Raw genomic sequence first — 24,297 nt, 5'->3', positions numbered from 1 at the left:
TTATGGACATGAAGGCACCAAGAAGCATAAATGAAGTTCAAAAACTCAACGGGCGAATCACAGCACTCGGTAGATTCATGTCTTGCTCAGCAAAAAGATGCTTGCCTTTCTTCAAAGCCCTCAAAGGAACACAAAAATTTGAATGGAATGAAGACTGCGAGAACGCTTTTGAAGAAATAAAGAAGTTCCTCGTCACCCCTCCATTGCTAAGCAGACCGCTGAAAGGGGAGACACTATACCTATACATCAGCACCACGCACGAGACCATCGGGACAGTGCTGGTAAGGGAAGAAGATAACGAGATGAAGCCAATCTACTACATTAGTCGAGTCCTGAAGGGCGCGGAGACACGATACCCCGAGATCGAAAAAATGGCACTGGCCGTATTGACCACAGCTAAAAAGCTGAGATACTACTTCCAAAGTCACAACGTTGTGGTAAGAACAAACCAACCATTGCGAAAGGCGATCCAACGACCAGAAACTTCCGGAAGATTAGTCCACTGGTCCATCCAACTCAGCGAACACGACATAAGATACGAACCTCGTCCGACTCTAAAAGCACAAGCTTTGGCGGACTTCGTCGCAGAAATAACTCCAACCGAGACTGGCCAACCCAAACCAGCCTTGGTATGGGAACTCCACGTTGACGGAGCGTCGAATGAAAAAGGAGCTGGAGCAGGAGCCATCCTCAAAGGACCCGAAAAAATCAGAATCGAATATGGAGTAAACATCCAATTCGCCGCCAGCAACAATGTAGCTGAGTATGAAGCCCTAATCGCAGGCCTCGGCCTCGCATTAGAAATAAGAACGGAAATCCTAAAGATCTATAGCGACTCCCAGCTGGTGGTAAATCAAGTCAAGGGAGAATATCAAGCCAAAGAAACAGGGATGATCGAATACCTGAGTCAAGTCAAAACACAGCTCCAACAGCTGGAAGCACAAGGAGGACAATGGGAAATCATTCAAATCCCGAGAGAGGAAAACACCGAAGCCGACGCCATCGCCAAATCAGCATCAGAACTCGGAGATCTATTCGCTAAAATGCAGTTAAAGGAAATTCTCGAATCGCCAAGCACCAGAAAAGCAGAAGTCATGGCAATCGAGGAGGCCGACTCCTGGATGACCCCATTGATCAAATATTTAGACCGCGGCGAGTTACCAACAGACAAAGTCGAAGCCATTCGCACCATCAGAAAATCTGCCAACTACTCTTTTTATAACGGAGTTCTCTACCGAACCTCTTTGACTCATCCATGGTCTAGGTGTGTCTCGCCTCAGACAGGAGAATCCATCTTAAAAGAAATCCACGAAGGAATATGCGGAGCACACGAAGGAGCAGTCACCATAGCGAGAAAAACAATACTCCAAGGATACTACTGGCCGACCATCAAAGAAGACGCGAAAACACTAGTCAAGAAATGTGATAAATGCCAAAGACACGACAACATCAGCCGTGTACCAGCAGTACCTCAAGGATCAATGGAAAGCCCGTGGCCGTTCGCCACATGGGGGATTGACATAGTTGGACCGTTTGAAACGGGAAAACACCAAGTGAAATTCCTAATCGTCGCAATAGAGCACTTCACAAAATGGGTAGAGGTAGCGCCTGTCGCAACCATCACTGCAGCCAAAGTAGAGGAATTCTTCAAGAACGAAGTAATATGCCGATTCGGCATACCCCATACTGTAATAGCAGACAACGGCAAACAATTCAATTGCAAGCGGTTCAAGGCATTTTGCAAAGGACTGATGATCAATTTGAAATTTACTTCGGTGGCGCACCCTCAGACAAACGGAATGACAGAAGTCACCAACCGAACCATAGCACAAGGAATAAAAAAGAGACTTTCTCAGTATAAGGAGAACTGGGCAGAAGAATTATACAGCGTTCTATGGGCATACAGAACAACTCCTAGAAAAGGACCTGGCGAAACACCTTTCAGGCTCGCCTACGGTACTGAAGCAGTAATTCCAGTAGAAATTGGCATACCCAGCATCAGAGTAAACTATCTAGAAGAAGAAACTAACGAGGCTAGAACAAGGCTATGTCTAGACCTACTAGAGGAAAGAAGGGATGAAGCGGCAGCCCGAGCCGCTACATACAAGAAGCAAGCTGCAAGATACCATAACAAAAGAATGAATTTTAGAGAATTTCAAAGAGGCGATCTAGTCTTACGAAACGCGGAAGTTGGCAGAGGAAACGCAGGAGTGAAGAAAATGCAGGCTAATTGGGAAGGCCCCTATATTATCGAAGAAGCTACTGGCAAAGGCGCATATAGACTAAAGACAATAACTGGATCCATGGTACCCAGATATTGGAATATAGAGCACCTGAGAAAGTATTATCAATAGATTAATTCATGGCATGTACTTATTTCCATTTTTGAAATAAAAAGGCGATTTGGCGATAAGAAGCAAATTTTATAGGCTCGCTCGAGACCTAATACATACAATTTAACAAGAATCGCTTGAATCTTAGTTAAAAAATAATTTAGACTCATCCGAGTCAAATAAATAAAAGGATCCGTTCGGACCTACAAATAAATTACACCAGCAGAAGTTTAAATTAACTTCTCAAAATAACAAACGAGTTTAGATTAACTCTACAACTAAAGAAAAGCAATGGTCAAAAGATCATTATATTCACAGAAGCAAAATTACAAAGGATCCGCCTACGATCCAATACAAAAAAGGGGAAAGCAAAAACTAAAGCAAAAAATACAAAAAAGCGAAAAATACAAAAGAAAGAAATAAAAGCTAAGCCTTCTTCAAAGCATCTTGCTTCTGCTTATCAAGCTTCGCCTTCACCTCCTTCGCCAAAGAAGCAGGATCCAACTGATTGACTCCAGAAAGATCGACGCCAGGATTCTGCTCCCGCAGCTTTGCCCCGATCGCCAACCGGTATTGAGTCATGACTTGGGAATAAAAGCTCCCAGAGTCACCCAAACGCCGGCGAAGACGCCCCTCTTCTTTCTTCAGATCATCCCTCTCCTTAGCGAGAGCACCTGAAGAAGACTGTAGAGACTCGACTTCCTCGGACAAAGTTCGAACCCGAGCCTCTAAAGCGGAAATCTCCCGAGTCTTGGCAGATACGGAGGACCTTAGCTGTTGGATCAGACCAGTCGCCTCGCCAGCCTCCTCCTCCATCTTTTGTTTTTCGGAGAGCCAGGATTCGGAATCTCTCTGGAGCTTCTTCAATTGATCCACCGCATCCCTTCGGCGGCGCTCCAAAACAGCGATGGACTGGACCACCTGCAAAAGAAAACAACAAATAAGAAAAAGGAGAAGCAAATCATAATATAAAATAAAAGAAAGAAGCATACCGAAAAACCGCCGAGACAGGCGAACTCAGCCAAACTATCGCCATGCTCGCGATCAATGGACTCAATGTCCTCTTTTATCATAATATTCTCCATGCAAGCATGAAGAATGGCGACGTTTGAAAGACGAGGCGGATCTTGTGCGTCCGCCCAAGCTGCAAACCGAGGTGCCTCCTCGATAGACACCCCAGAAGATTTCTTCTTCTTGGGACGCTTGGCAGAAGCTCCAGCCAGGTCCTCAGCAGGACGCTTTTGGCCGGCGGTAGGCAACCCCTTCAGAGAAGGAGCTGATTCCTTCGAAGGAAGCAAAGGCGACTCAGAAGTCGCAGCAGGAACTTGATCGCCAGAAGCAGGACCAAGATCCACCGAATCAGGCGTCGGATTCGGTACGGCGATCGGATTCGGTACGGCGATCGTAGACGGGTTAGGAACGCCACTAGTAACCTCGCCCATATCTACAGTCATATCGACATGAAAATTGTCAAGCAAATGTTCAAGAGAAGTCGACATCCTACAAAACAAAAACATAACAACAAAAGATTAGAAAAATACCTTCTAAAGGAAGACCCGCCAAGAGTATTTCACGGCGACTCAAATATTGTTCTAAAAGAACGTTGTATTTGGGCTTATCAAAACGACAATCCGACAACAATGACAGGGCGAAGTCCTTCTCCCCATCAGCCAGATCAGGTACATCAGTAAGCGAAACCTTACTAGAAGTAAAACTCCGCGAAAAAGAGGAAAAGGAAGAATGCTGAACCAAGAAGAACTTAGGGGTCCAACCCTTCAAAGAAGAAGGAAGACTAAAAAGAGATCGATTCGGTCGACCACCAGCAAAAATAAATTCCTCACCCTTTCGGCGGGAGAAAACATAAAAATAATTAAAAAGAGCAAGCGAAGGCTCCTGCATCCGAACCCTACACGATTCCATAAAAGAACAAAGAAGGCGAATCGCGTTCGGATGCAGTTGACCCAAAGGAACACCTAAATTGTGACAGACCTCTACAATTAAAGACTCTAAGGGAAACCTAAGACCCGCTAAAAGCTGTTCATGAAAAATTACTATCTTGGATGGCGAATCGGTGCTATGATTCGCCCGATACAATTTTGCCGGTCTCAGAATAACATACGACTCAGGAAAGTTGAATTCCTCGGCATAACCGAGTATCTGCTCTCTTGACAAGGAGCTCCGGGTATATTCTAGCTCGTCACGAGCACCCTTCGCCCCCTCAGTTACTTCTGACATTTTAAAAATTTTAAAATGGGGGGGAAACACGGAGTGATGATGAAATTAAAACTCTAAAAGATCAAAAGATAGGAAAAGACGAAGAACAAGACGAAGAACAAGAAGAACAAAAGGAATAAAATCAAAACTGAAAACTACCAAGAAATTAAATTAGCGAAAAGGTAAAATACCTCGCAAGCAAATACGCAGGATCAAAAGAAAGATAAGGAGCAACTTGAAAACGAGGAATCTTGACAGCAGAAGAAGGAAACCCACAGAAAGCTTGAAGAAATCGAAGATTTAGCAGTTGCAGAGAAAGCAAAGGTTGAAGAAGAAAGAAAATGAAAGAAAATGAGCAATTATATAGCCTGAACCAAAGAAACTGAAAAGACGAGATCCCATAATTACAAATAAGGACCAACTAATAGCGCACGAAGACACTTGTCCTTCATCCAGTCATAACCCTCTACTAATAAACAACACGTGGCAACGCAGAATCTTACTAAAGATGAAACGTCGCCCACAAACATATGAAACGACTCGCCCGGAATATAAAACGACTCGCCCGTATAAAAGAACTCAGCTCCAAAAGAGCTAAAATCCACTAAGGCATAAATGCCAAACTACTTCAGCTCACTTGCGGGGGGGCTAATGATGGATACCGAATCCTATTGTAAGTATAATGGAGCCGAGTTGCAGGAGATCCACTCTCAGACGATACCGGACTCCCCCTGAAGATCGGAAGATATGAAGGAGATGCCGAATCTCTTAAGATTCGGTGACATGCTAATAAAGACCGAATCCCACATGATCCGCCGAAAGCGCGTCAGGTCCGGGATTCGGATAATCGACTAATTATGGAAGTGTTGTCCTATTCGGACACAAACACTACATATGGAAGGATAAGCTCTACTTTAGGAAGATAAGACTATTTAGGAAGACGTTCCTAAATAGGACTCTTATCAGATTAAGGTAGATCTCGACAAATCAGGAGAATCTCTACGATATTGCCGAATCCCTGTAAAGTAGGATTCACTTGCCTAATACAACTCTACTAGGTATATTCGACTACTATAAAAGGAGCACGAGGTATGCCTAGAATCACAATTACATTCAGATACTCAAAACGCTGCTCAAAGCTCTAGACTGACTTTAGCATCGGAGAGTTAATTGGACAACCACCATCCGGTTAGCTTCTACCCTGTTTTGCAGGTTCACTCACCGGTTCAGAAGGCAGACTCCATCAATTTGTTTTTATTTTTTCTGGTTTATTTGTGAAAATCCAAAAATGAGAAAGGAAAATCTGGAGTGGGAAATGGCCTGGAGTTAGCCACAAGTACAAAGACATGCCAACCACTTAAATCCTCAAAAACTTACGTGATTCTTTGTCTAAACTAATACCGCAATCCCTTTTCACACTCTTCAACTCCGTAAATATCAGTAACTGACTTGCTGTTCAGTTATTGTATATTCAATGTCTTCTTCGTGTGCCGTATCTCTTACATTGAGGTCAGATCCATTAAGTTCCACCAACACCACCACCTTCACTTTCCCCACAAGACTACCTCAGTACAGTAGTAAGCTTCTTTATGTCCATTAGTTTTTCATGTGAACTGAATTAGGTTTGTTTTAATTTGGTTTATTTTCTTGTTTTGGCTTGAAGGAAGCAAATGTGTGATGAACAGGAGAGATTTTGCTTTTAAAGGAATTGTAGCTTCTGGAGTTTCGGTCACGGGTTCTTCTATGGTGTCTGAACCTGTTCAAGGTCTGTTTACATCTCTGCATAATTATATGATCATGCTTGCTTGGTCCAATTCATTTTATTAAAGTTTATTAATGTGTTGGCAGGGCTTGAGAGGTTGCCTTTTAAGCCAGAAGGCTATAATTATTGGACATGGAGAGGCCACAAAATACATTACTTGGTGCAAGGTGAAGGCTTGCCTATTGTTCTCATTCATGGTTTTGGGGCTTCTGTATTTCATTGGAGGTACTTTTTTTCCTTTTGTTTTTGGTAAATATCCATCAAAGATAGTGAAGATCTTGGCAGTTTAACTTATCTATTTTGGTTAAGTTCGGTAGAAGTTTCAGTTCATTCGGTTAGTTCCATGGAATTTGTTCGGTTAGTATAAAAGTTTGGTTTGCTTAAAAATACGATTAACCGAATATTTTATAAAAAAAAATTATTGTTTATTTATTTTTAGTTATTATTCGTTATACTTTTATCAATTTAACCGACTGGTTTGGTCGGTTCGATTATATATTTTTGAGATTTTGGTTAATTCGGTTAAATAGATTTCAGTTAAAATTACTAATTTAGTCGGTTTGGTTGGTCAAAGAGAGAAAGTATTCAGATAATTCGGACTTGGTTAAATTGGTCGATTCTGAACCAAACCAACCGTTTGCTGACCCTTAATCGCTATTATGTTTATGCATTGGAGCCTTGGAGGGGTAGTCAGTTACTGAATATTGTTTCTGCATATAAAGTTTTGGCATATATAGATTCATACTCATTGGAAAAAAAGTATTCATATTGTTTCATTATTTAGCCTAACAGACGTGCTACTCAAAATAGATATTGTTTTGCCAGTGTTTTTTGAGTTTTTGTTTATTTGTTATAAACTAAGTCTTGTTTGGTGTTTATTGATGAGTTTTGTTTTCTCCTGCATTGTCACAGATATAACATACCTGAGTTGGCTAAAAAGTACAAGGTTTATGCTTTAGACTTGTTAGGTTTTGGATGGAGTGATAAAGCACTTATCGAGTACGATGCTGTTGTATGGAGAGATCAAGTAGTCGATTTCATGAAGGAGATAGTGAAAGAGCCAGCAGTAATAGTCGGAAACAGGTAAAGACAGACTCACATTCTTGAAGTGTAGTATGTTCTGTCAAATTCCATTAATCTAGTGAAGTCACAGTGGTTTTCAAGATTTCATATGCTTTAGGATTCATGTTTATGCTCTTGAGTGCTAATTATACTCTTAACTGATAAAGATCTTGCTGAAAATTCAAAAATAAAGTCATTGTCATGTATTAAGCATCAAAAGTACAATTGTATTAGCATGTTATTAACTCAATGTAATTGTCAGCCTTGGAGGGTTTGCAGCTTTGATGTCTGCGGCAGAGTTGCCTGCACAAGCTACTGGAGTTGTATTGCTTAATTCTGCTGGACAGTTTGGAAATGCAAATGAATTATCTAACAAGACGGAAGAATCATTTTTACAAAAAAATATCCTGAAACCACTGAAAGAAATTTTCCAGCGCATCGTTCTTAATGTGGTGTTTTGGCAATCAAAGCAACCAGCACGCGTTGAATCTGTATTAAAGAGTGTAAGTCATTTGATCCTTAGTTTAAATGGGGATTCTTGCTTCCGGCTTATGTGGGAGATAATTGATAATTAGTTTTTTAAACAGGGCATTGATTGTTTTTGTGTTACTGGTGCTGATCGTCCTTTTTATTTGAAAAATGATTTGTTAATGTACTTATCTAAATTGTGATGACACGTCCTTGTAACTGTACATTGCAATACAACCCGTAGACATGTCAAATATTCCGAGGTTTATTGTGGAGAAATCTGTGATTCTTTCTGCTGCTAAAACTAGGAATACTTTGTGCTGAAACTACTTCAGACCATGATATTTGTGAATTATTCTTGACCCGTATAATGTTTCTACTACTAAACTAAGTTCATCACTTTGATTTGCAGGTGTATAAAAATACCTCTAATGTAGATGATTATCTTGTAGAATCAATTACAAGACCAGCAGCTGATCCTAATGCTGGAGAAGTTTATTACAGGTATGTATGCAACTTCATCAAAATATTCTCATTCAAAATTTTGATTTTCGGAACATGTCTTTCTTGCTATAATGAACTGAAATAGCTGCGAGGTAGATGCTTTAGTGGATAATCAATCGGTAATGCCGTTTTCATCTTTTTGCAGATTAATGTCTCGGTTTATGTTAAACCAGACCCAATACACCTTGAACAGCGTCTTGAGCCAACTAAGATGCCCGTTGTTATTGATTTGGGGGGACTTAGATCCATGGGTTGGGCCTAGCAAGGCTAATCAAATCAAAGATTTTTATCCTAAAACAACTCTCGTAAACTTACAAGCTGGCCACTGCCCTCACGATGAAGTTCCAGAACTAGTTAATACAGCTTTAGTGGAATGGCTGTCATCTTTAACACCAGAAATCTCTCGTCAGAATTCGTAGTAATATTCATATTTACACCATTACTCCCCGTATTTGCTTAATGGTATTACATGTAAATGAAAAGTACATTCATTGATCAAAGCTCCTGACTAAAGCTTTCTTCACGACGTGAAAGTAAGAAATCGGCCATCACAGAGCCCTTCCGAGGCAGAAAGAACAGATTAAGGGACTATACCATCATGTCACGGTCAGTGAAGCTATATTTGATATGAACTTATTTATTTAACGTTGATTCATATGCATGCTTTGGCTGGAGGAGAATTGGTAGATTTTTCTTCTGAAAGAGGTAGATAGAACCTGCTTTAGTGATTTGCCATATATGTAATATAATTAATGTCATTTGAAAATGAACAAAAGAAAAAAGGAAATTGATAAATCCCATTTATGAAGATTGTGCCTATTCTGCTTGTTACTGTGTCATGCTGGTTTTTTTTTTTTTTTTTTTTTTTGCTTTTGCTTCAATTAACGGATATGATTATCAATATTATGAATGGTATGAAGGCTTTTGACATACATACTATGAACAAAGGATCAATTCACCCCCTCAACTTGGCACGAAATATCAAATGAGTCAATCTCGCGGCTTTTGGTACAAACAGAACCAAAACTTGCGTTTTCGTATCAAAAAAACCCTTCAGAGAGTGAGTTTTTAAATTTATTGTAATTGACTTAATTAATCATAATTAATTCTAATTCAATTTCTATTTATACCCTTATTAATCAAAAAACACCAATTATAAACTAATTAAGCTAATAAAACTAAAAAAAGCTAATAAAACTCTATTATCCTAATTAATCAAAATATTTAATCCCATCACCACTCCGCCCACCGCCCACCTTCTTCCTCGCGCACTCCGGCCGGCCACCACCCATTTTGGAAATCAATTCACCCCCTCAAGAAAAGATGGTTGTTCATCCTCAAGAGATGAACAGAACTATTCATCCCTTAAGGATGAACATATGATTGTTTATCCTCTGAGGATGAACAGGTTTGTTTATCCCTTGAGGATGAACAGGTTTGTTCATCCCTTGAGGATAAACGGATCTGTTCATCCCTTGAGGATAAACGGATTTGTTCATCCTCAAGGGATGAAAGATCGTTGTTCATCTCTTGAGGATGAACAAACCGTCTGTTCATCCTCAGGATGAACAACGATCTGTTCATCCTTAAAGATGAACAACGATTTTTTCATCTTCAAGAGATGAACAGCAAACTGTTCATAGCATAAATAGATCGGTGAAAACGAAGAGATGACGGGGATGAAATTGACTGAACAGAAGCATAATGCGGCGGGGATGAAATTGACTGAACGGAAGCAGAAGTCGGCGGGGATGAAGCGAAGGTGTTGATAGGCAAGGAAGAAGAAGGGTGGCGGCTGGGCATTTTTTAATTTTAGGATTTGAATTTTTGTAGGGTTTAGGGTACAAATTAGAAAAAGGGTAATAACAGTCCCTAATATTTTAATTAAACAAATATTAGTTTTAAAATTTTAAAAAATTACAAATTATTATTGAAATTAAAAATAATTGAGTAGCAATTTAAAAAATAAATAAAACATTAAGGGTTTTTTAAAACTTTTTGCCATTTTGTAAGTGGAGAGTGTAACTCACTCACTAGAGTGCGACTGAAAAATGGATGAGCGGGGGCTTTTTTGATACGAAAACGCAAGTTTTGGGTTTGTTTGTACCAAAAACCGCGAGAATGACTCATTTGATATTTCGTGCCAAGTTGAGGGGGCGATTTGATCCTTTATTCTACATACTATAAACAAATTATATCTATAAAAAAGACAAGAATATATTAATTCTTGGGACAATTTGCATCCACAGTCCCCAATGTTTTACCTATTTTCTGTCAAAGTATTCTCTTAAATTTCGTAACTAGAAAATCCGTGGCGTGTAATTAAGTGTAACGGCAATGCCCTTGCCATCAATTTTGTACATTATTTGTCTAAAAACGCTGAAATATTTACCACTTGTTGAGATAGAAGAGATGTTAAGGTCTTCTATTACTCACAAGTCTACCGTGGTGATAGAAGATTTAGGCGTTTAAGTCAATAATTTTTGGCCGGAGAATATGCAAAATTGACGGTAAGACTTTGTAGTTACATCCTCTTGGACTGTTTCGTTATAAAATGAAATAAAAGGACTTATCAATGAAAATGAAAACTAGTTATCCATAATTAATTTATTCATTATATTATGTTTTATTTTTATTAAATAAGGCATCCTCGTTGATGCGCTTAGAAATTACAGGAAATACAACAAAGCATTAATGCCAAGTTGTGTCTTTTTGCTGCATCAAAAACATGACAGAGCCAAAGCAAGCATTGTCTTCACCGATTTCGCCTGCTTTGTAACCATCTATATTCCTTAAAAATGTTATGCAGATTCTCGCTGTCTTTTGCTTAGATTCTTCCAGGAAAGAATATTATTCTTTCGCTGTCGACAAAATCAAATATTATCTTTTACAATGTTCTTCAATTCCTAGACTCTCCAAAACCTATACAAGGAGTTTCACACTTGATTCTTACTCACAAAACCAGCAATGTCTTCAATGGAAGATACCTCTACCAGATACATTCGATCTTTTCTGCCTTTACCTTCTTATCCACCGAAGCAAAGGCGAAGCGGTTATGAACCTTCTGATACAGAAACAGATTGGCAAGAAAGTCCGCATCTCCATCAAAATCACACCAACAAACCTTTTGTTCCTGTACATAGAAACATCAGTCCTATACGAAGTGGTTGGGAACTTTCTTCTCCGGAAAAGGTCCCTACTACTCCGAGGAGGCACACAAGCAAATCCCCTTACAAGGTCCGGAAAGAAGATGGCGGTGGTAGAAATATTTCGCCAATGTCGGTTCGAAGAAATGTTAGCCCGTTCTCAAAATCTGAGCACAGAAGGCAAGTTTCTCCTTTCAAGAATGATGACATCGTTAGCTCAAACAGAAGGAAAAATCAACGAGACGAAAGATCATCGGGCCACAGTCGTAGATCCACGACTGCACCTAGACAGAGAGCACGGGACACTGATCAAGAAAAATATCCTGTTCGTAGAGACCAAAAGGTGGTGGATAGAAAACCATCGCCTTTGGTTAGGAAAATGAACAATGAGCAAAGAAAAACACATTCTGTTGGAGAAATTAATGAGATCGTTGCTAACATCAAAATGTCTACAACTCCGATGAAGAATCCTCCAAATTTTGAAACCTCGGATTCTATATCACCTGGTGACATCTTCTTCTCTCGCATTCACACCGCCTTGAAGATGCAGGAAAATGATCGAAACAATTCAATCCTAAGGCCGACGAGGGTTGATTCTGCTATTGCCTCATCACGAACTTTGACGAGTTCTGCTTCAAGAACTACTATAAATGCCAGCTCGGGTCTCAGTAGTGGAAGATATAGCAGTGAAAGTAGTAAGATGAGTGATATGAGCAAAACAACAAGTGCAAGCATGAAAAAGTTTACGGAAAATAGGAGAAAGAGTCTAGCAACAAATTATGGCTGGCTTTCTTGTGTGAGAAGAGGAGCGTGCCAGACCAGAAGATCATCGTCACCTGAAATACAACATTTCGATGAAGCTACATTCATCGAGAAGGCGTTCGTTGTTGAAAGTTTAAGACAGTTTTGGGCTGATAAATATCAACCTAGTTCTCTCAATGCATTTCTTTGCCATAAACAAGAAGCTCAACTTCTTAAACAACTAGTAAGTTTGCTGAAAATTATGTTCTCCTCGTATGACTAATCTAAACATTACAAACGTCGACATTAACAATTTTTGATTGAACAACCACTCAGTATTTTGAATTGCAAAAGAAAAAAAATCCCTGTTCTTTTTACCAAAACTGGAAATTTGTGCCAAAATTGCAAAACATGCTAAAATTTATAGTTTATTTTCCAATCAACCCCCTAAATATATAAATTAATAAAAAAATACATTTACTATTAAATTTAAAATTATAATTTATTTATTATAATTAATAGTTCATATTTTAGATTTTAGATTTAAATATATCATAAAAAATAGTAAGTAAATTAATTGTTGAATGTCAATCTTAGACTATAGTATACATATTCATTATAGAGAAATAATCAGAAATTACTAAAACGAATGGATTGTTTTTTTTTTAACTCGTAGTATTTGATTAGCTAATTTAAGAAAAATAAAATTAATAATAATATAGAATATAATAACTTATAAGTATGGTGAAAACTATCTTACCACAAACAAGAAGCACTAGATTGGTCAGAAGTGAAAAATTGAAAGGTAAAAACATGCTATTTAATGTAGGTACAGGGATCTCGGGACAATATTCCTCATATTATGCTGAAAGGACCATCTGGCTCTGGGAAAAGATCACTAGCAATGGCTCTTCTACGAGAAATTTTTGGCGATGCATGTCGAAATGTAAATTCTTTTTCCCAGAAAATATGTATGCCATCATTACTAAATATATGAATGCTTAACCACAGAATTACAATTTCTCTTTTTGCAGATATCACATGATTTAAGATTTTTCCAGGTTCAGGTACATTCTTAGCCTTCTTACATTTTGTAGACCGGTGTAACCGAGTGCCGGTCGGGTCGAAATACTATCAAGTTAACTCTCCTCTAAAATTTAAAACTTGAAAATTGACTTAAATTTGATTAAATTCTATTTTAGGAGCTTATCTGTATATTATATTTTGAAAATTTAATTTTAATATAAAAAATATTATTACAAATACATATATATATATATATATATAAGTATAAAAAATAATTAATTAATACTTGATCGAAGTATTGAACTGAGTAGCTTGATATTTAAACTCGATTCCACGGTTGACTCAAGCAGCTCGAACTTAAACTTTATTTAGCTCCCTAATTTGTCGAGCTGAATAACTTGATATTCGAGCTCGACTCTGCAGCTAGCTCAAGTAGCCCAAACTCAAACTCGATTAAGCTCCTAAATTTATCAAGCTGTACCTTGATATTTGAATTCAATTCTACAATTGGCTCAAGTTGCTCAAATTCAAATTAGATTAAGCTCCCAAATCTGTCGAGCTATATTCTGATATTTGAACTCAACTCCACAGTTGGCTCAAGTAGCTCGAACTCGAACTCAAACTTGAATCGAGTAGCTCAAACTCGAGTTCAACTTGATTAAATATCATGTGCATTTTAAGTTTCTTCCGAGCCAATAAGAGTAATTGATAAATTAGTCCGACTTGGTTATACCAGGAAAATTTGGGGGATGAAATTTGTTTTACTTGTGCAGGAAGAAAGAGGAAGGCAGATAGGCATTCCAATATCATCGAGTGCTCACCATGTGGAACTAAATGTGAAAAAGGAACCAAATGCTAAGCTTGCATTGATGAGTTTAGTGAAAGAAATAAGCAACACCTATGCTCTTTCCCCTGAAGTCAGTAATGTTAAATTTAATCCAGATTACAAAGGTCAACTCTTACAATCATAGTCACATATTAAATTCCTAATTTCTTATAATCAATATTCAAAAACTAACACATTTTGTGACTAATGTCAGTACTAGTTCTTTACCAGGTTGATAAAGCAGCTGAGAACATTCAGCATTTGATAAAATGGGTAATGGATTGTTACACAGATGCTTGTAAACTTATATTGTGTTGCGAAGATGATGCCAGTATCCAGGAAACAGTGACGAATCGTTGCAAAATTATTCAAGTCGATGCTCCTGTTACTCATGAAGTATGTATTCACGGGGTTATTTTCACCCACGGTTTCTGACATTTCCTTATTTCCTGCCAAAGTCCTTTTGTTTCATTTTGTAACGAGAGAATTCTATCTCCAGATAATGGAGGTTCTGATTCAAATAGCTAGAAAAGAAGACTTTGATCTACCGATGAATTTTGCTGCTAGAATTGCAGCCAAATCTAAGCAGAATCTAAGACAAGCAATCACGACGCTTGAAGCATGCAAAGCACACAAGTACGACCTCGAACAAAATTAATTTCCAATAGTATCGAAATAAAATAATACTTATGATGCACATTGCTCCCGCAGTTACCCTTTCGTGGATGATCAACCAATTCCATCAGGATGGGAAGAAGTATTGACAGAACTTGCAGCAGAAATCTTGAGTGATCCGTCGCAAAAGAGGTATGCTTTATTTCGTTCCACTTTCCGGAAGCTGCATATATGATGTTTTTCACATTAATGAAATTGACAGATTGTTTCTGGTAAGAGGAAAGTTTCAAAAGCTTCTTGTGGATTTTGTACACCCCAAACTGATTCTCCAGGTAATGCATCTGATACTGAAGATTGGAGTACTATCATATTCCAGGAATTACATTTCTGATTAATTTTTGAATCCGACTGGCAGAAACTTGTCGAACAATTCCTTAAAGGGGTGGATCCTAGTTCCAAAAGGGAACTTTATTACTGGCACGCTTATTATGTAAGTTCTAAGCCTATTTCTCGTTCTCGCTCAGGAGCCAAAACGAACATGCCTGAACCAATCTTTTCTTTTACAGGAAAAGAGGATCCCAACAGGATCAAGTGCTTTGCTCAAATTAGAAGGTAAAATGGATAAACGCACATTCAAAATTACTATCACCATGAAGTTAAGTCAAAATTACTGTTATTTTTCTTCTTAAATGTTAAAAATTCATCGTTACTTCCTAAATTTCAGTTCAATTTAACTGAAATCTGCTAAATTTGTTATCTATACCTAAAAGTTGCGAAAATATAATAAAATGTAAAAATCAGAAAAAAAATAAAAAAATTAACCTAATCCCAGAGAAACGACAGTAATTTTTCCCCTCAACATATCATGCATAACAGTCGTTCTCTGCCTAAACAAAGACTTAATTACAAACAATCAAGACTACTTAGACAGCTGACTAATAACACTTCTATCTGCAGAATTTGTTGCCAAATTCATGAGCTTACACCGAAAAGGTACTAGCAGGCGTCAGTACAGGTGAAGATCACTGTTACCATACAGCATTAAGATAATGCTGCCTCGAGTCATAAAGAGATCTTGTATAACTAATAAATGATAATCGATAGAACTGCGCTTCCATCAAGAAGTTCCAAAGACGTTGATTATAATGGTCTCCCCTGATCATCCTCATAAATTTATCAATGTCTACTGATTAGAATTATTTTGGTTTTGTTTCATGGAATAGATTTATTACAAGAGATTGCTTGCACCATACTAAAATGCATCCAAAGTTTTCCTAAACCTGTATGCCATAGTTGTTAAAGGGGTACGACGCGAAGGAGTCTTACAGACCAATTTCATTGGTTAAAATGGTTTTAATAGCAGTGTAGTACCTTCAAGGTTAAAATGGTTGTTCAAGTTAATGAAAATGGATGGCTGTGATTATTTAATTAATCCACATAAAAAGTAGGTGTAATGCCAAATATCACAAAGGTGCGCCTCAAAGGATGCTTGCCTCATGGCTGGTCTCCCACTGTTTCGTGGATGATGCTCTAGTTTAATAGCTTCTAGGACCTCTCGCTTCAAGGACACCTTTAACAAAGCCGAATCAAGTTTATTTTAGCTAATACATCTCACACAGCTTAACCAACCAGGTGCGGCACTGACTCCAAAGTTTTAACTTCAAAAGCAATTCTGACCGAACTATTCTAAATTTGACATTTCAATTTAACTTCTCACAAAAAAAACTAATGAAATTGGTAGTTATAAAACAACCATTTTAACCTTCAAGATACTACACTGCTATCAATGACACTGAGCAGATACTACAGTAGTATATATTCATCTTTCATTTTCCGTCGCAGTTTTGTTTCTGCAAGTCATCCCAAAGCAGAACCTTACATAGTACTCATTATATTGCAATGAAGTTTCAATCTAAGATTCATCTATGTGCATAAACATTCACAGTACCATATTCACAATGAACATTAGCATCTACCAAGGATTGTGTTCTGTTAGCTATATATAAGATGCGTGGAACAAAACAAAGACCGTAGCCCCACAAGTACACAAATTCAATAATTGAATGAAAGCAGTGCCTACTAGCATTAACTTTTTTAAAAATAAAGTGGCAAGAGTTAATGAAGTGGGAGACTAGCAGTATCTTATCTGATCTGTGATCTCCTTTTTCTTGTTTAATGTCTGCAGTCATTAGTCCATTGATCTGCTGCTACTAGCAGATGATTTCTTACCACTGTACTTCTGCCAAAATTAATGCAACGAATTGAAAGAAATCATAAAATTGATAGATATGGGAGAAATTGAACTGCAAGCAAATGAACCAGTAGAATATTGCAAATTTCGACATGATTTTCATTTTAAAAAAACTCACCTGCTTTCCAATGTCGAAAGGCAAATACTTGTACTTGATCATGTGTATGATTTGGCGTTTCATTGTCAGGACAAAGAGAACAATCCAGTAACACAATAATATTGGCCAGAAAACAGGCACATCCAAAACAGAGAAGAAGGTCAAAGTAAAAGCCACAACAAAAGCCTTAGTAATTGCATACCTGAAATCATGACAGAAGAAATATCAAATAGCATTATAAAGCTAACTAGTTTGAGAGTAGATATCACAAATTACATGGATGCAGTTCAAGGATTAAGATGACACGTGTATCACCCATGACAATAGGATTTTAGCCTCCAGTTGCATCATTTACCAAAATAAATTAAGAGGGAATTGGAAAAATAACTCATTTTCCTTCTTAAAAACAGATATTCGAACTACACCTACATTCCAGAAATCCAACAGCCAGATTTTTAAATGATTCTTCGATAAATATCTTTGATTAATGTCCTTCCTATTTCATCAATTTGAATGAATTGTTTCGCATAAATATAGGTAGCTGTTTCATTACAATGCAGCCTAATTCAGTCCGACACACCATTCTGACAACAACACCATTTATTAAAATCCCATTTTAGTAACTGCAACTAGAACATGCATCCATTGCCCTGTCCCTACAAGATCTACACTAATACCAGAGTCAATTGACCCACAATGTACTCTAGTCCGGTAACCAAAGCCAAAAAAATCAGATGGCAGCTTCCAAATTAAACAATGGATGTCAAAAGAAAAACATAAGACAAGAATACCAATCTGTACTACCCGGAAACAAAAAATGCTGAAATAAAAATGAAATATTTTACAAGAATAAGTTAAAGATATAAAGTTTCACAGTTATAGAAACATTTCCGAAAATGAAAATAAACCATCACAATATAGGACTCGATAAGTTTCCGTAACATAAGTACCAATAAGTCTTCCTACCATTACATTGCCAGCATAAGATGTAAAAACAACATAAATAAATAAGCATATGATACGGGAGAACGAATGAACACGAAATCATGATAACAAAAAAATCTATAAAATGCATCCTTCAAACAGGATACTCCACTCCAACTAATTCATACTAGGTAGCATGAGTATTACACATAAAATAGAATGAGAAATTACCAGAACTTGAACTCGGGCAGCCGACGAATAAAAGGCTTATATTCATCCGAACCTTTGGTAGGCAAAGAAGCACCATCCAAAGCTTCAAGCTCAGGATCATCCTTAGGAGACAGAAAACCAATCAAGAGATTCAAAATATAAATCCCAAGACCATAAGAAACCACATAAAACCCTTCAACATAGTAAACCCTAAGAACATAAATCATCGCCCCCGCCAATGTTCCAAGCCATCTTCTCACTGTATGAGGAGTGGATCGATCCAAATAGTACTGAAATGCCCTCGAAAACTCACTTCTCCATTTTGCAAGCGGCGCTTCGCCGTCGTTTCCTACTCCCTCCATCAAACGGAAAACTAACATATACAACGGAACAACAATAAGTCAACTAATCGATTGAGTAAGGATAACAAACCCGTCAAATACTGTAACGGAAAATATTACTAACCAGGTTAAACGAACCGATTTTTGATTGGCTCGATTCTGCGAATTGAATTGGTTGATTTCTTTATACTCTTCTTCTCTTCCTTTCTGTTTTTTTTTCTTCCAAATTTCGTTTTCTCTCTGTTGTGAGATCCACCGACCCGTACCCGCGAAACTCTAAACGGATCAAATCGAATATCCAATTGCCAGATATATTCAATACACCCTCAACTTTAACTTGCTTGTGCAATTAGTTTTAAATTGGCTTAATTACTTAAAAACCACCCAACTTGAACTTTTTTTTCGTTTATATCCTGACCTAGGAAAAAATTCATTTATACCCTGATGTATGTATTTATGTTTCATCTCTACCCCGAGAAACTAAATTAACCTCTTTTCATCAAGAAAAAAGTTTAAAATAGTTCTTCATTTTTAACCTAAACTAATTAGAGATTAATTAGAAATGGATTTTTCTCTAAATGAAGAACTATTTTAAACTTTTTTTTAAATAAAAAGAGGTTAATTTAGTGCCTTGGAGTAGAGGTGAAACATAAACACATACGTTAGGGTATAAATGAACTTTTTTCTAGGTCAGGGTATAAACGAAAAAAAAGTTTAAGGTAGGTGGTTTTTAAATAATTAAGCCTTTTAAATTTGGCAAAATCTGTCAATGTGACCTCTAGTTTTGCTAATACTCCGTGTGTCCCTTAAAAATCGAAAAAGTTCAATTTTTACATAATTTAAAAGGTTGACCATTTATTATAACGCATTATAGTATTTGGAATTCATGGATTTGAAAATTCATTGTCTGAATTCAATATAAAATCGGATGGTTTTATAGGGGTAATTTTAAAATAACAATATATTACAACAATCCCTCATGTAGAAAAAATAATAGCATCTTCAATGTAGTCTATCTTCTATGCTACATTTAGCATAAAAAATAGTAAAATGTTATAATTAACATGTCATTTTAATTTTTTTCCCAATGTAAAGGGTGGATTTTCGGGTTGATGTCGAGCATTAATGTTATTATTAATGTGGATATATATATTGTTGGAAATTTGGAATCTCAGTTGCCCCGAGCATTGAATTTATATCACTGATGTATGTTGTTTGGATGATCTGTTTAGGTTTGCTACAAATTTTGGAGCCAACACTTCCATTTCCTACCGCTGATCACGGTCATGATGTTGGATCGTGACACATTAGGCTAAGTAAAATTATGCCCCCTGATTGAAATTTTTGGCTGGTAATAAGCGAGCTATGCCAATGTTCTTGTAGTACAGTAGTAATAGCCACATGCATCTCGGTAAGAGGACTTGTGTTCGAGTCCTACTCCCTTTTTCTAATTATAAAAAAAAAATAAGCGAGCTATGGTCGGTTTAGTTTGGTCAGTTCTTCAATTCAACCGACGTTTACTCACCCTCACTAGTGAGTATCGGTTTAGTTTTTATCAGTTCTTTAGTTAAACCGATTGTTTACTCACCCTTACTAAACCCACATCACTTGACAACAAACTAATAGATGCATTAAAAATTGTTTTTTGAGATATACATTCACTATTAGAATTTCTGTTTTTAGCGTCGGATTTTAGTGACGGATTCAAAATTCGTCGCTATAATTACATTTAGCGACGGATTTTGAATCTGTCGCTAATCTCATCAATTAACTCCCGCCAACTTTAGCGACGGATTTTCCGTCGTTAGAATTGGAGGGAATTTTCCCGTCAATTTTAGTGACGGATTTAGTGACGGATTCAAAATCCGTCACTAAATTTAGCGACGGATTTTGAATCCGTCCCTAAAATTGGCAAAATAATTCTCGGCAATTTTAGAGACGAGTTTAGCGAGTAGCGACAGAATTCGTAATCCGTCACTAAAATTTAATTAATTCAAAAAAATTATTAAAAAAATTTGAAAACATAATTGTTTTTTTTAATTATTTATTATTTATTTACTAAAAAATAATTATTAAGTATTTTTATGTGAAAACAATTATTAAAAAATAAATTAATTATTATGTTGCAATAATTTTTATATAAAAATAATTATTATGAAAAATAATCAATTTAGAATGCGGAAATAAAGTGTGGGAGTAGATATTTTTTTTAGTTATATTTAAATATAAAACACATAGATATATAACAAAAATATGAGTCGGGTAAAATGGAGTTACACGCGTGGGAACTATATGGTTAAAGAGATATGTGTGGAGTAATGGGAGGATGAGTGACCTATTGGGAAATTCGTAAGTCTACAAAAATTGTGGGTCGGTGACAGTGTGTGGTCTATCGCGGGTGGGTTACTAACGGTGGGCGACCGTTTAAATGATATTTCATTTTACGATTTTAATTAAAAAAATAATAAAACTTTTTTTTTTTTTTAAATTAGTGACGGATTTAAATTCGTCACTAAATCCGTCGCTAAATGAAAATATCCTGAATCAGATTTCTGAGTTAGTTATTGAGGATGATGGTGTGGAAGATGATACGAATGTGGATTACAACCTTTGTTTGGTGGGGGAAGTGGCAACCGATAAGTCAGTTAATTTCAGGGCCTTGAGAAATACTATATCGCAAGTCTGGAGACCTCTTCAAGGTGTTAGCATTACAGAGATTGATGGTTGTGAGGAAGACAAAAGCCAAAGGATAATGTTCCAATTTTTTCATGAAGTTGATATTCATAGTGTGGTTACTAGCGGGCCTTGGTCTTTTGATAATCAACATTTGGTTATTCATCGTTTGTCTGAAGGGGAGAACCCAGTAGAGGTGGATTTAAATACTATCGTTTTCTGGGTGCAAGTCCATAAAGTGCCAGCAGGATTAAGGAGTGAAAAGGTGGCGAAGAGTATCGGAGATCATCTTGGATCGTTCATAGAATCTGATGCTAATAATTTTACAGGAGTCTGGAGGAAGTATATGAGGATTCATGTTAAGATCAATATTGATGTTCCATTAAAGAATACCATGCGGATTAAGAAACAAGGCGGCCAATGGACTGATGTAGAATTCAAATATGAACGATTGGGCATTTTCTGCTTTATATGTGGTATAATTTGACACTCTGATGGTTTTTGCAGAAGGCGTCTTATGTGCAAACCTGAGGACGTAGTCATGGCATATTCCGGCGAACTAAGGATTAACAAACGTCAACAACAACAACTTTCCGGCAACAGGTGGTTAAAGGAAGAAGATCTGTCAAAATCTAATCAAGGGGAGAAATTGAATAATTTTGGAATTTCAAATAAGAAAGACAAGATTTGGGGAGAGATTAGTGGGGAACAAAATGGAAGGAGTGGGGATAAGAGTAAATCTGCTATTCAAAAAGATTCTGATATGGGCACAAATCTTTGAAAGAATTTTCAAATTGAGAAGAATATGGTAGCTGGAGTAGTTATAGGAGAACCTAAAAGGAGGAGGATGTGTGATGTAAATGGTATGTTTATGGATGACGTGGAAAAAATGGGGGAAGATACTCAAGTTAGTGATTCAGGAATGCAGTCAAAAAACGACTGTGGGGCGGGCTCTGGCATGGACCGGGCCTGCCTATATCAATGAGTATATTGTTTTGGAACTGTCGTGGCATTGGCAACCCACGAACAGTTCAGGCCCTTCATGGGCTAGTAAGGGATACGAAGCCAGAGGTGGTTTTTTTAATAGAAACGTTGTGTACTAAGCCCAAATTAGAGGTTATTAAAAATCAATTGGGCTTTGCTGGGTTATTTGTTGTTGACTGTGTTGGCCATAGTGGTGGTTTGGCCCTTATGTGGATAGAGGTGGGGAGAATCCAGCTGCGAAGCTATTCTCGCTTCTTTGTCGATGTTGAGATTGAATTGAAGGTTGGTGGTTTGTGGAGGTGTACTGGTTACTATGGCAATCCTGATAGAAGGCGAAATAGAGAATCTTGGCAATTAATCAAATCTTTAGCAGCTTCGTCTCAAATCCCTTGGTGTTGCTTTGGTGATTTTAACGATCTCTTGGATAACAGTGAGAAGACTGGGGGTTTTCGCCGGTCTGATCAGTATCGATATGGAAGGATATCCTTGGACTTGGGAAAGGGGTAGAGGTACTGTTGCTTGGGTTCAGGAGAAGCTGGACAGGGTGCTTGGGTGTGAAAAGTGGTGTTCTATGTTTCCAAAAGTTAAGGTGACTTCGATTGAATGTGTGGCTTCTGATCATCTTCCAATCCATATAAAACTTCTGGGGTCGGTTAATATTAGGAAGAATTACAGATTTCGCTTTGAGAATTTATGGGTTAATGAAATGGATTGTGCTTTGGTGGTAGAGGCGGGTTGGAACATTCCTACTACAACTGGAATAAAAGGCAAGATGGATAATGTTTCTCAGGTCTTAGATCGTTGGGGGAGAGATAAGGCAATGCGTTTTCATAAGCGTATTAAAAAGCTCAAAGCTAAATCAGATTGTCTGCGCTGTAAAAGGGACACTAACGGTTTTAAAGCTTTCCAAGAAACGACTCAAGAGCTGGTTCATGTTCAAGATCATGAGAGGAATTATTGGAAGCAACGAGCAAATTTTTTTTTTCTTTTAATTTGCAAGTGTTAAAAAATTTGATGAGAGAAAGATCAAAAGACAAGCACCGCAGTAAATGCAACACTTCTTCAAACAGTCAATGTGGCACAATTAGATGACTATTTCACCCTTTATATGCTTTTTTTTATCAGAGAACTATTATATAAATTATCATAGAAACTTTCGATGTATTTTGTAATACACATATCTATATACAACACTATTAGAAAACAACAAATTTACGCCATATTTTAGCGACACACTAAATTTTTTCGCTCAATATGTCATTTACCGATGGATTAGCAACGAATTCGTCCATCGTTAATTTGCTGGCGGATTAGCGACATAATCTGTCGCTAATCAGGTCAGGAATTCCAGCCAAAAATTACCGTCAGATTTTAGCAACAAATTTGCCACTATTTTGGAGGGATATTTCCTGTCAAAAATTACCAACTGATTTTAACGTCGGAGTCGTCGCTCTTTTGGCGGAAAACGAGGCACGAGAAATTTTGTCAAAAATTAGTGACATATTACAAAATCTGCCACTAGCGAAAGATTACTTGTCATCATTAATCCAGTCAAAATCAGCGACATATTTCTAGATTTGTTGCTCATTTTGACCAAATTAGCGACATTATTTGTTTGTCGCTATAGCGATAGATTTTTAGGTCCGCCACTAATTAGCAACAGAATAGTGATAGATTTTAAAATCCGTCGTTAAAGATAATTAATTTAAAAAATTATTTATTTAAAAAACAATTACTTAAAAAGTTAATTATTTAAAAAATAACACTATTTAAAATAATAATAATCTATACTATATATAAAAGCACGGATGGGGGGGGAGACATGCAAATTTACTGAAAAATCCTTTTCAGTTTACTACTAAATAAAAGTTTTATAGTCATTAACTAATCAGTTATTTAATTAATCACTATTGTAATTAAAGTCCTAATTAGAATAGGTAGCTAAATTATCTCCAATTTAATTTTTATATGTAAAAAATAACTAAATTGTCTCCAAATTAGTAGGAATACCTATCTTTTAGTTTGATTGAACTTCAAAATTAAAATACTATATTTGGTCAATATATTATTATTTAAATTTTTATCTTATTATTTTTAAAGATATTATTAATAAAAATAAG

The 24,297-nt window shown here is 37.0% G+C and overlaps 3 protein-coding genes across 6 annotated transcripts; 2 read left to right on the top strand and 1 right to left on the bottom strand.

Annotated features, from left to right (window-relative positions):
• Nucleotides 1-5,839: 5,839 nt before the first annotated feature.
• Nucleotides 5,840-9,169, top strand: LOC126679111 (pheophytinase, chloroplastic). 2 transcript variants are annotated; one of them, XM_050374050.2, is made up of 7 exons: nt 5,840-6,124; nt 6,208-6,312; nt 6,396-6,534; nt 7,222-7,392; nt 7,634-7,874; nt 8,252-8,343; nt 8,489-9,169. In XM_050374050.2, the coding sequence occupies exons 1-7, from the start codon at nt 6,022-6,024 to the stop codon at nt 8,760-8,762; spliced, it is 1,125 nt and encodes a 374-aa protein (XP_050230007.1). In that variant the 5' UTR covers nt 5,840-6,021; the 3' UTR covers nt 8,763-9,169. The 2 variants fall into 2 exon arrangements, with proteins under 2 accessions (XP_050230007.1, XP_050230008.1); XM_050374051.2 differs by having other exon boundaries at nt 5,841-6,124; nt 6,211-6,312.
• Nucleotides 9,170-10,992: 1,823 nt separating this feature from the next.
• LOC126678194 (uncharacterized) lies at nt 10,993-16,097 on the top strand. 3 transcript variants are annotated; one of them, XM_050373093.2, is made up of 11 exons: nt 10,993-12,474; nt 13,060-13,176; nt 13,265-13,297; nt 14,030-14,207; nt 14,297-14,478; nt 14,582-14,718; nt 14,794-14,889; nt 14,960-15,029; nt 15,113-15,187; nt 15,264-15,309; nt 15,655-16,093. In XM_050373093.2, exons 1-11 carry the CDS (start codon nt 11,311-11,313, stop codon nt 15,714-15,716), a joined length of 2,160 nt encoding a protein of 719 aa, XP_050229050.1. In that variant the 5' UTR covers nt 10,993-11,310; the 3' UTR covers nt 15,717-16,093. The 3 variants fall into 3 exon arrangements, with proteins under 3 accessions (XP_050229050.1, XP_050229049.1, XP_050229048.1); XM_050373092.2 differs by having other exon boundaries at nt 13,265-13,291; nt 15,264-16,097; XM_050373091.2 differs by having other exon boundaries at nt 15,264-16,097.
• A 573-nt stretch (nt 16,098-16,670) lies between these two features.
• Nucleotides 16,671-18,802, bottom strand: LOC126678196 (protein RER1B-like). Its single transcript, XM_050373094.2, has 4 exons — nt 18,645-18,802; nt 18,201-18,552; nt 17,067-17,247; nt 16,671-16,936 (listed from the first exon to the last, which is right to left on the bottom strand). The coding sequence occupies exons 2-4, from the start codon at nt 18,539-18,541 to the stop codon at nt 16,886-16,888; spliced, it is 573 nt and encodes a 190-aa protein (XP_050229051.1). The 5' UTR covers nt 18,542-18,552; nt 18,645-18,802; the 3' UTR covers nt 16,671-16,885.
• Between the last annotated feature and the right edge of the window lie 5,495 nt (nt 18,803-24,297).

Source organism: Mercurialis annua, linkage group LG4 (assembly GCF_937616625.2).
Source record: "Mercurialis annua linkage group LG4, ddMerAnnu1.2, whole genome shotgun sequence".
Lineage (NCBI taxonomy): Eukaryota > Viridiplantae > Streptophyta > Magnoliopsida > Malpighiales > Euphorbiaceae > Mercurialis > Mercurialis annua.
Note: the sequence above shows the minus strand (reverse complement) of the source record. Positions and strands in the feature narration are given on the sequence as shown.